Below are 12,179 nucleotides of genomic sequence, written 5' to 3'. Positions count from 1 at the left end.
AAGTAGATTTAGACTAGACTGTGCAGAAACTCCCCTGGATTCTTAATGGCACAAATCAGAAAAAAGGTTACTGTGCTTCCAATGTAAATACAGCTTAAGCTTTCATATTTCCCTAAAATGGCCCATAAGTTCATTTTGAAATTCAAACCCCCCCTCTAAGACCAAGCAACATGCGATCTTAGTTTTGAGAACTAAAAATACCACTGGCATGAGGCAAAGTCCACCAATTAATTCAACATTCATTTCAACATGACATTTGTTGTGACTGTGAAACACTGATGTTTAAAAATACTACATCTAGGAACAAACCTCACTATGTGGAGTGAATCATGAAAAAAACAAAACACACAGACATCACAAGATGAATGAAAGAGAAGGCAGATTTAATCAGACTGTGACAGACCCCCAGCTTGTTTCCAAAATAGTGACTCTCCTGTCAACACCTACTACTGCGTATGCATCCATCAATGAGGCAGCCAGTGGAGTACATACAGTGGCAGGGTGGTGGGGACAGGACTCCACACACAGCTTGAGAATGCACTATACAACATCTGTACCTTCTATGAGCAGCTCCTGTCCATGGCTTCCCAGCAGGGTGCGTGACAGAAAGGGTGCAAAGTCCACAAAGGTCTCTCTCAGCAGGGGTGCCACCTTCTCCAAGGCCCTCTCCAGCTTTGTAGTAATGCTGTCAAAGAAAACACATGAAGGCAGAAGTCACAAATGGAAATTAGACACCTGAATTAGAACAAAATGTAAGGGAGGTATGGTCATGCCCTTCCATCAAGGATAAGGCAGGGAAAGAGCAGAGAGCCTCAAAGTGGACCCAGTGCACACAGCTAATAGCAGTTAGTGTGTAGCCAGGCTGAGTCCTGGTGGGTTCAGAGTGTAACCAAAGCATTTCAGAGGATGCAAACCAAGCCGATACCCATGAGAGTATGGTTGCTATCACTGGAGATGTCAATAAGAGAAGATTTTATGTTATTCTTTTGCTTTCTCACCAGTTGTTTGCATTCTTTGTTGTGACATGTTACCAGGCTTGCACATGGGATCACAGTTGTTCAACACTGCAGAGGGAAGTTCTTTATCTTCTACACACTCACTACATGCGACTGCCTGACATTATCTAAGCACCTCAGAGAAACTGTGAGCTGGAGTCATGCAGCCACACAACTCAGGCCGTATACAAGCAGAGATACGACTCAAGCTGCAACATATCTCTGCGTTCCAATGTGAACACACAGAGATACTAGGCAACATGAGGAGAGTAGAGGCTTGTTTTCCCAGCTAAGATGGGCAGAAAGCAGCGGGATAGAGAAATACAGAGAGAAAAGGTCTGGGTTAGGATGTGTATATGAGTGTGTTGTGTAATCTGCCTTCCAGCACCCTGGGAAAACACAGCAGAGGGATGACAGGCTAGCATAAAAAGCAGGGTGCAGGGGGTCTAGGTGGCTAACATAAATATGTCCTTGCCTAAGACACTGGCCTGCACCTCTGGAGGATGCCTGTAATCCAGACAGAGAGCTAAAGGGTTTGAACTCAGGAGGTGTCAGTCCCTGCCGCAGTGGACACGGGTCCACTTCACAAAAGGCACTGGAATAGAGAGAAAAATGAAAAATGAAACCACAGGCAGTACTTGCTTCATGTTGCATTGTGACTTAACAGTTTGGCTCATGAACGAACTATACTATATATTGTAATTCTAAAATGTAAAATTATACATATATTTGTTATTTTCAGTAGACTGAAGCAGGCAATTCAGCTTGGATGTTTTTTTTCTCATCTAAAATATAAGTTAGGCATCAGCAGGCTCTGCAGCGAGATAGTACTATCATTGACTTCACAGTTACGCTAAGTGATGTCAGTTACTGCTGCCATGGCAACTGAATCTCTATTCCTCTAGCACAACACATTGAGGCAAAGAGAAAGAGAGAGAATCTGGAGAAAGACCTAGGCTCTCAGCACTCAGTGTGAGAGCAGGACTAAGGACCTCTGTCACAAACTATTAGAGCAAGTGAGACAGATAAGTGAAGGTCACAATAATACCATACACACACAGAAATAAACAAATGTACACTAAGAATTAGGCCAAACTTTGCCATTGTGTTCATAAATGTCTGTATAATTTGAGGTATTTTGTTTTCACTACGTAGAGACAAAGAAAATGTTACCAAGTCAAATAAATGAAGTGGTTCATTAAATGTGAGCATGTAGAAATTGTAGTTATCTTGTAGTAGAAGGCTAAAACGTAAATAATAGAAAACATTATTGACAAAACATTTTTGAAGAAAAAATGTTTGAAAGATAACCATCACATACCCCTCTGCGTATGAGCATATTTTATACGCAAGTCACATAATTTGAATAAAGCGAGTTTACTAATGTAGGAAATACGAGCATGGGTGAACAAAGAGGGCACTGTCGTACCTCATGTTTTCTACTGTGTCTTCAGGCATGGGGGCAACCGTCTGCACGGCCGGCAGATTTTTACTGGTGGCTCCGTTGACAAAACTGGAGGAAGAGGAGGTAGTGGGGGCTGTGTCGGTGGCTCCTGCAGGGAGGATCAACAGAGTCATGCAACATTAGTGCAGTGTAAGAATAACTGAAAATATGTATGTTTTTAATGATCTAATTAAATTTCTATTGAATCAGATTAACACATTTAAAGTAAAATATATTTTAAGTATTTTTAATACTAGTACAAGATTAACTACAAGATGTAATGGCACACACACACACTGAAATAATTCAAAAATGAAGAATGTGAAGTTATAAAACCAGCCACAATCTGGCCCTTGACTGTGGACCTCAGCAGTCAGCGCTAATTTCAACCAAGTCAGACAAACAAAAACATGGTAAGAGTGTCAAATTGTGCACCAAATCTTTAACTGCATCCAAGTGTACCTAAGCTGGTTGTTTAAATTGGTGCCAGCAGTCACATATGGAACAATTTTGCTTACTAAGATGACAAAGATGTAGAATCAAGCAAAATATCAAAACAACATCTGCATAACATTTTTACATATTGCACTTAGTTTTGGTATCAATGCCAAGATTAGGGTGAGAGTAATATGAAGGTGACGCCTGAGTCACATCTTCTTGGCGGCACATGTTGAAGCATAAAATCATTACGAGTGTCCTTGTGAGAAGTTAAAATCAGAGTGAGTGAGATCATGGAGTTTGGGTGAGAGACTGTGGCTTGAGCTGAAAGCACACTTTGACGAGGATACATTTCTCACATTCCTACAGAGAGGCTCAGAGAGGAGAGGGATAGTTTTTTTTTTATTTATTTTTTTTTATGGAGCACATTAAAAAGGTGTTGGAGCTCCTAATGGTTCTTGGTGTTAAGTGGACCCTTTCACAGGCCCAGACTACAGGAGCCCTGAGGTAGAACCAGCTCAATGCAGCAGAGCCCGAGGAGAAGCAACGTGACAGCAGGGGAAGGGGAGAGAGGACACGCAGTCAATCATACAGGAACACACACTACACAGGAAAACCATGTGTAAAAATTCTTCACACTACTGTAAAGGTGTTTGTTTAATTGTATAATTCAGGTATATTAAAATGGGGTTTATTTGATTTGACTGTATCAGGAGGAATCCGAGGACAGCAGTTTTTATTTGGAGGTGCACAGAGCTGCTGCAGACACTGATAGGAAGGTAAAGAGGGCCATCTTGTGGTAACAACAAGCCCCTGCACAAGCATACAGGATCACATGATCCAGCAGAGAGAAACACTTCCTTTATATTCGTTCGGGCAATGGCATCAAAGACAAAACAAACATTCATCATGATCATTGGTCATTAAGTTGAACACTAATTAGTCAAATTAAGCACTCTTAAATTGCTCTAAAGAAATATTATTTGATAATGAGCAATATTACCTGAATGTAGTATTTTAACTGAGTCAGAATGTTCCAGTAACCTTGAGCATGACTTACCTGTGGTATTGATCATACTTTTGGGGGTTGCAGATGCAGCAGCAAAAATGTTGGGGGTGCTGCCAGCTGTCAGCCCAGGAGAGGTGCTGCTGTTGCTTCCCACAGTGTTAACTGCCAGGCTGCCAGGGGAGATTTTCTTCACAGGCACCACCACACTCCTACAGGAAACACACACACATACACACACACGCACGATATGCTTCATTCATACATGCAGGTAAAAATTATACTTGTAAACAATTAAAATATGAAAAAATTATATTCAACAGAGTTCACATTGTAAGGCTATACAGCTGTAGAGTAAACAGCAATTGCAAAATTGATACAAACAGAGCAGCACAGTGGCACAGCGAAAAGGAGAAGCTGGAGAATGTGGGTTTACACCCTCTGTTAAGCAAGCATCTTCCCTGCCAAAGTGCCCTTAAGCAATTCACTAAATCCCACCAGGGTGCTGGAGAAGGTGCAGGTGCTAGCTGTAGACTCAAATTGTGATATTTCATAGAATTTTTCATATCCTCGGATTTACGGCTTTTATAAAAAAATGTACTGAGGTAGAAATGTAGGCGAAATACTTTTGTTTTGTTTTGTTTTGTCAGACGGTTATAGTTGAGTTCAATAATTGACAGTTTGCAAACTAGCCTGGGACCAGGAGCAAAGATCCCATTAGCCAGCCATATAGCAGTTTAGCTTTAGTACAAAAGTTGTCATAATAAACCTGACTTTCAGTAAAGCCGGCATCTAGAACGGAAGCCCTGTTGTTGGGTGAGAAAATCCAGGATTTCCTTAACTTTCCATTCAGCTGTTCAACTTTCTAATCCTCCTTTCCAAAATACATGTTTTAGAAGAAAAATGAGAACATTAATGGTCTTCATTTGCTCTCAGGCATTACCAGCATGAGCATGCCCAGACGTAAGTCAGGACATTCAGAAAGGTAAACATCCTGACCTGTAACTCCATCTTTCAGCATCACGCTTGCAACACACGCACGCACGCACGCACGAGGCGTAAGTAAACAAACCTGAGGGCAGAAGGCCAGCCAGTGACTACACTTTCATTTACATCTGCTGGTGGTCCTCTGCTATATACATATACACACACATACACACACACACACACACACGCACACACACAGAGTATCTCACAAAAGTGAGTACACCCCTCACATTTTTGACAACACAACATGTGACAACACTCAAATGATACTTTGCTACAATGTCAAGTAGTTAGTGTCCAGCTTGTATAACAGTGTAAATTTATTCTCCCCCCAAAATAACACATCACACAGCCATTAATGTCTAAACCACTGGCCACAAAAGTGAGTACACCCCCAAGTGAAAATGTCTAAATTGGGCCCAATTAGCCCTTGTCCCTCCCTGGTGTCATGTGACTCGTTAGTGTTGCAAGGTCTCAGGTGTGAATGGGGAGCAGGTGTGTTACATTTGGTGTTAATTTTTTATTTATTTTTTAATAAGTAGATATATCAGTGATCGCATTCTCACTACACAAAGCTCATCACCATACGTGAGGGTTGTAATGTAGACCGACTGGTAAACTGAAAGCTTTGCCTTCTGGCTCAGCTCCCATTTTTAAAGACAGATGTCAGACACAATGTTTAGGAAGTTTGTAGTGTCTCTACATGATCTAGGAATTGCTGTAAGTATAGAAAGAACTGGTATGTACATACAATCTTCTTGAGATTAATTGATGTTATGTTCCTTTCCATGTCTACCCATGGAGTCGTTGAAGGACTGAACCAATTTATTATTGTATGAAAATGAACATGGTAAACAGGTACACTCACATCTGGCAGCTCATCTTTTGCAATAGAGTTCTGGGGAAGTAACGACAATGTATGTGTTCCAATGTATTTTGCAACAGGCTAAGTTTTTATTAACATAAAAACTTAAGGAAGGAATAATAACTTTCCAGAGGTAGGACCATAGACTGTTTATAAAAAAGGTAGGACCACCAAAACTGGCCAAATGCTTTTTCAGCATCAAGAGATAACATAGCCCATGATGTAGTTCCTGGCAACATGCACAAAATGTACAACAGATGGCTGAGGCTAACTGACCCTTAACAAAGCCAGCCTGATCAGTGTGAACCAGTTAGGGAAGAAATTTCACCAACTGAGATGCTAAGGTGTTGAAACACAACTTAATTTCGAAATGTATAAATGATAATACATGATAATTAGCAGTGTTTTCTCTTTTATTTGTAGAAGGTCCTATACAAAACAATATATGGTGCTAAAAGAGAAAGGGGCAGAGCTTATTTAAGAAACATATAAAGAAAGGATAGTGGAGGCTTGAGATGAAAGATACACGTATGACCTCATGTAACCGCGCAGGAAAACACAGACACACCACTAACCCACCAGACCTCTGTTCACATGCAATCTGATTGGCCAAGGATTAAAGATGATGCAGTGAACTTGGCCCTGCAAGAGCTCCCTGAAAGGAAAGGGAAGCAAAGCTGGTCCTTATCAGGTCTGCAGTTGGCCTTTGGATTTGTGAGGGTGCCAGATAATGTCTTGTCCAATCTCTGGCAGTTACTCTCTGTGACACAGGCCAGGCCTCTGCTCTGTCACAAACTAAGCCTACTGTCATCTGAAGCAAATCCCCAGAAATCCTCCCTCAACAAAACAACAGTTTTATTGTTTTATGTTGCTATTATATATCCACAGTCCATCTTTTAGATTAATGCTAGAATGCATGGAAAACAAACCTAACTTGGCCGAGATTTATTTAAGTCGTTTTAGTATTTTATCTTGCATCCTTTTCAACATTCTACTGATTTCTCAAAATTATCAAAACTTAACTGTTTTATGTAACCGATAAAGTAGCTCTGTAGTTTCACTCTATGGATAAAATATATAACTACAATTACCACCCTGGTTGTATGCCTCTGCCAACCAGTCAAGTTGCAGTTTACATCCATGTCTCTCCACAGTCAAATAATATATGTAATGAATACTTAGACAGAATTGGATGAAAGGTATCAAATGTATTTTTTAGCTTAATGGAAGTCACTATATTGATGATACATAGTTTTATTCTAGTGAATATATTGTATTGTTGAACTGATTAATAAAGACTTACCATATATGTACTGAATAAACGTGTACATGTGTACTTGATTACTATGTAAAGATGGATTCTTATAGAGCATAGCTACAAAAATGTGGTGCTATCTATAAGCTGTAGGTGAAACTCATTTCTGGGATCACAATTACCTAGGCGTGTTCCAATACGCTGTTTTCAGTCACATGATTATGATAATGCTCAGAATTCGTAATGAGGCAGGAAGTGAAAGGCATAACAGAACACAACATGGAGTAAAGCCAGTACTGTGCTAGTTATTGTTTAGTCATTGTGTCATCCAAGCCAACATGTGTGTGAAATCTGGAATGGCCTAATTAATTCTTAAAGGTGAGGTATGCAATTCTGGAAAAATCCAATACTGTGACAACTACCATGATATAGAGCAAACAAGGACACAGCAGGTAATGTAACAAACATTGCAGAGCCAGTACAGCAGCTCCAGACAATGATACCTGCAACTTTCCTGATTCTATAGCTAACATCACAACAACCACATATTTTGGCAAATTAGAAAGTAAGCTTAATGTCTGGGGAAGTAATTTAGAGTTACTTGACACATATCATAGCTGGAATGGCTGGAATCGTGTTGTGTGGCATGTTCCAAGGCACTTTGTTTGTTTCCCATTTACAGAGCCTGGGATGTGTACAAACACTGGATTTTTTTTTCAGCGAACACACAGAACGGACATCTAGCGGACTGTGAGGAGATTTTTGCTTAAAAGCTTGAAAGCTTACTGAAATATCTATCTAGCTATGAAGAACACTGATGACAAGTACCATTTATTCAGTAGATCTCTGTTCTCCTTGTTGAAATCTCATCGACAGCTATCAGATCATCACTAGCGTGTTTTGATTGCTGCAACAGGGCATGAATTTAATCTTGCTTTCCAAATGTATCCCTTGCTTGCATCTTCCAGCAGAAGTGCCTGTTCTTGCACAGCTGGCATAGCTGGGATGTTACATTAGATCTACAGGATGTTGATAAAACATGAACTTCTTTTAATGAATTATTCATCGGCTGAGTGCTCATGAATCATGTATAGATTATCTAACGCATATCTTATTAATAGGATTGTCTTAATTGAGTTGCAGAGAATAAAGGATTAATCTTGGAATTAATATTAATGAGGTTTTCAGCTGTGGAGACGACTGCAGTGTAATGTATAAGCAAAGAAATCTTTCCTTTATAAATCCAACAGACGGAATCTAATCTAAAAGATATATAGGAATTTTAGGTTCAAAATGTGCTTACATTTCCACAAGCAAATTCAATTAAAACCAATTATTATAGCTCTACATCATGAAAAAAAACAAACATTAAGGACAAACAATATCGCATAGAGCTAATCTGGAAACTGAAGGAGAGGGGGAAAGGGAGGAAGTTAAGGATTAAGGAAGATAAGGTAGTGTATTCCCATCTAGTCTGGGGGAAATCTGGATGTTGAGCAATTTAAACCCCTCCTTTATGAAAGTATAGTATAGGGGCCCCTGCAATGACTGCCCCTGTGCACTCCACTTTAAGCCATTTTTTCTCTCCCTTTTTTCTTTTTTGATGTTGTCACTCCCAATCTCTTGCTGCCCTGACAGACAAATGAAAGGCCTGTCCATGTCTGGCAGCTCATTTCGCTGGCAGGTGGCAAACAATTAGACACAGCAAATAGAGGCTGGGCGGCGAGTGACATGAAAAGCATGAGACAAAGTTGTATATGTGGTCAGGAGGGTTTGTGAGAAAGCATTTCAAAAATAATACACTTTGCTGTGGTGACTCATTCAGGCTGCCAGTTCCCATTAACGGTGTGAGCTGTGAGGGCGACAAGGCTGGCCGTGGTATGGCGTGAGGCCACTTCTGTTTAATCTGTCATCAACGCCCTGGAGACCCCCACCCTCTCAGCTGTCCCCTCTCCGCATACTCCATCTTCTCCCCTATTCATCAGGCTCACCTCAGCCCAGCTCAGCAGCAGCATTGCATTAAAAAGAAGGGAGGCCCCATTGTTCCTCCTGACTCAGTGTGTCCTCCGCTGTCTCTCTGGGGCCTGGCATTGATTACATAGAAATGCACGGAGTGGTGACTAGAGGACAGGAGGAGTTTTTGTTTGTGCTAAACCAACTCGAATTACTTTCAAAAATTATGATTTTCAAAACTTTAACAACCATAGGAGACAGGGATCGAGGGGGAGCTGAAGCTTGAAATCACTACAGGAGCAGGTTTGTAAACTTAAAAATCCAGACAGATTACTGTGTGGTTTTATCTAATCCAGGAATGTAAATAAACCGCAGAAGTGCCACAGTTCTTCAGAGACCTTTTTCAAACACATGAATTCCTTGCTGTGGGGGATGAGTACAATACAAGTGGCCTGAAATGAATAATGTGTTGCATGCTGCTTAGAAACCATTAGTGTTATACTGGATAACTAAGATAAACCCAGAGGATTAACATCAGCATTTTATGGTCGCTTAAGTGATAGCACATACACACACACACACTTTATGTTATGACATTAAATGTTTGCTAGTTATCCTCAGAGAAATGTAAACCTCACAGAATAATACAGTCAAACATATGTAACTCACTGTCATCTTATTTTGTCATCACATTTTTTTAACAAAAAACAACAAAAAATGAGAGTTCAAGTTTTAGCTTTTTACTGTAACTACATGTACTGTATACTTTTTATTTTTGCTCTCCATTTTAAATGTAAGTTGCAAATTTTAGATTAAGTTGTTTTTCCTACCATTTCAGGAATCAATTGGTTTAAATTAATTTCTGTAATGTATGGAAATGTATTACCAGATTCATGAGCTGTGTAATCCATCACTATCATTAAGTCTGCAAATATTGTTTGACTGATAACTCAAGGAAGTATGCTAATTGATTTTCATACTGTAAAGAACTAAAATCCAATGGATGCCTGTAATTGATGGGAAAATACACACAAAAAGCAACAGCAAGGATTGCAAAATGGTCAACTGTGATGTAAAGTATACATGGTATGAAGTAAATGGTCTTAAAACACATGGTCTTTTTGCTTACACAAAAAATAAAAATGAAAAAAAGACAACTAACTGTAACATTTATTCACAACAGCAATTTTCTGCACAACAGACTACCTACTGATGACACTTCCTCACCTGTCAAAGGAGTGAAACTGCATAGGCAGCATGGCCTGAGCCTGGGCCTTGGCAGTCTGGTCTGGGTAGGATATGGGCTCCAGCCCAGTCTCCATGCCCTCCACTGGAGCTGCCACTAAGCTCTTCAGAATCTCCTTGACATTGATGCCCCTTTTTGGCTGGCTAAGGCTGATGATGGAGGGGGGCGATTTCAGCACCTCCATGCTGGGGGATTCAGACAGACTCTCCTGGGACTTCTTCACCTCTGAGGACAGTGTAGATATGAGCTCACTCATGGCATCCGATCGTCCTACGCTGTGGTCCAGGTCAGACCCGTTAAGGATGCTGACTACCTGCTCATCTCCGATACCAGAGTCTGTGTGGGGAAGGGAGCTTTCCATGCGGATGTCTTCTGATGGCGTAGGATGGTTCTTGCTGCTATCAAATGCTAGGGGTATTTCTGTAGAACACACACACACACACACACACACATTCAGGTACAGGCATTCAGTTAGACACATAAAAATATATGTATAATATTTGTACAATACATTACATGGTCAAATCATCAATGTGTGCTAAATTTGATCAAACATTAATTTAAAAAATGTTCATCATTTGATGTTTGATTATTTATTTAGTCGGAAACAATAAAGAATAAACAAGCTCCCAGAGTCCTAAGTGATGACGTGAAACAAATCCTCACATTTGAGATGTTAGAACAATGTAATGTTTGGTGCTTTTGGACAAATAAGTTCAGTGAGTAGTCAACAATTATAGTGATAATTTATGTTGATCCCTAAACCATATTGATTAACATATCACATATGTTTATTATAATTACTCTTTCTATATGCCTACTGAATTAAAATAAGAATATTTGTCAAGAGAAGTAAGAAATGCAGATTTAAAACTAAACAATACCAATGATAAAACTGCATTCCAGAGAAAGCTTTAAATTGCTAGACCAAGAATAAATTTAGCATGTAAAGAAAAGAGCCACGTGCCAACGAAGCTTCTTAGATCTCTCTCCAGAAGCTCTGATCCTCTGGTGAGATTATCTCTGTTATTCCCCTTCTATGCTAATAAAACATTTTCTTCAGCTTCTTCTTGCCTAAAGCCTTAGGAGGCATCTACTTAACTGCTTTCAAATTGTGACAAGAGTCAGACAGCTGCTCTATTATTATTATTCTACATAATATACTGTATACTGTAGCTTTCCATATGCATGAGTTGCTGAGTGTGAACCTAGAATCAAATTAAAATCTTCAACATCTGGCCATTGTCTATATAGTGATCAACTTGATGCAATGAATGCTGATTTTCCCAAAAACCAACAAAGGTGTGATTTTGGCTAATCCTGACCCAATAGTTACCTAGATGAAAGGCCGGCCATATTAATATTCATCACATGCCCCCTAACAAGGTCAGCAGGGCCTGATTTAGCTAGCAAGTCGTCTGGCTTCCTGCTCCATCAGACAATCGTCTGCCACATGCCGTCTGGAAAATTCCCCCATTTTCTGGTGAAATTTATGAAGGCGGCAGTGTGCCTCTCTCCTCCCAGCAACCTCTATGATCCCATTCTCCTCTGGTGGATTGCTTGCCTAATGGGCACTGACAGATGGGGCTGAAAATAGCAAGCCCGGCTCCAAAAACCCACAGTAGTTGGTCAGCATGCTGCTGCTTTCCCATCTTTCAACTTTTCAATGCTCATCTTCTCTTTCTTAATTTTCAATGTGGTTCAAGCTCGTCAAATTAGACTCTCATATTTCCTTTGGCCTGTCTCCTCTTTCTCTTGTTTCTTATATTCACTTCACCTTTAGTCTGAAACGAAGTTGATAAAGTATGCTCTCTCGTGCATCTCATAATAGCGAGTTCGCACTGCAGCAGACATTGTGTTAAACCTTAGTAGGCAGCCACTGATTTCCTTTCATGTGACTTAATGTATGATTTATGACTTGAGGCACATACTACCTTTCATTTCAGAGAGAACAATGATGCCTATTCAAGTTCATTACTAACATCTCCAG

The 12,179-nt window shown here is 40.1% G+C and overlaps 1 protein-coding gene across 1 annotated transcript in view; it reads right to left on the bottom strand.

Annotated features, from left to right (window-relative positions):
* nbeab (neurobeachin b) overlaps window positions 1-12,179 on the bottom strand; it is a 213,854-nt gene that overhangs the window by 89,978 nt on the left and 111,697 nt on the right. Inside the window, 4 exon segments of the mRNA XM_038692696.1 lie at window positions 558-685; window positions 2,425-2,548; window positions 3,938-4,095; window positions 10,171-10,609. Coding sequence (XP_038548624.1) covers window positions 558-685; window positions 2,425-2,548; window positions 3,938-4,095; window positions 10,171-10,609 — 849 coding nt within the window.

The sequence above is a fragment of the Micropterus salmoides genome, unplaced genomic scaffold (genome assembly GCF_014851395.1).
Source record: "Micropterus salmoides isolate LMB-PRFRI ecotype aquatic unplaced genomic scaffold, ASM1485139v1 Ms_hic_scaffold_3, whole genome shotgun sequence".
NCBI lineage: Eukaryota > Metazoa > Chordata > Actinopteri > Centrarchiformes > Centrarchidae > Micropterus > Micropterus salmoides.
Note: the sequence above shows the minus strand (reverse complement) of the source record. Positions and strands in the feature narration are given on the sequence as shown.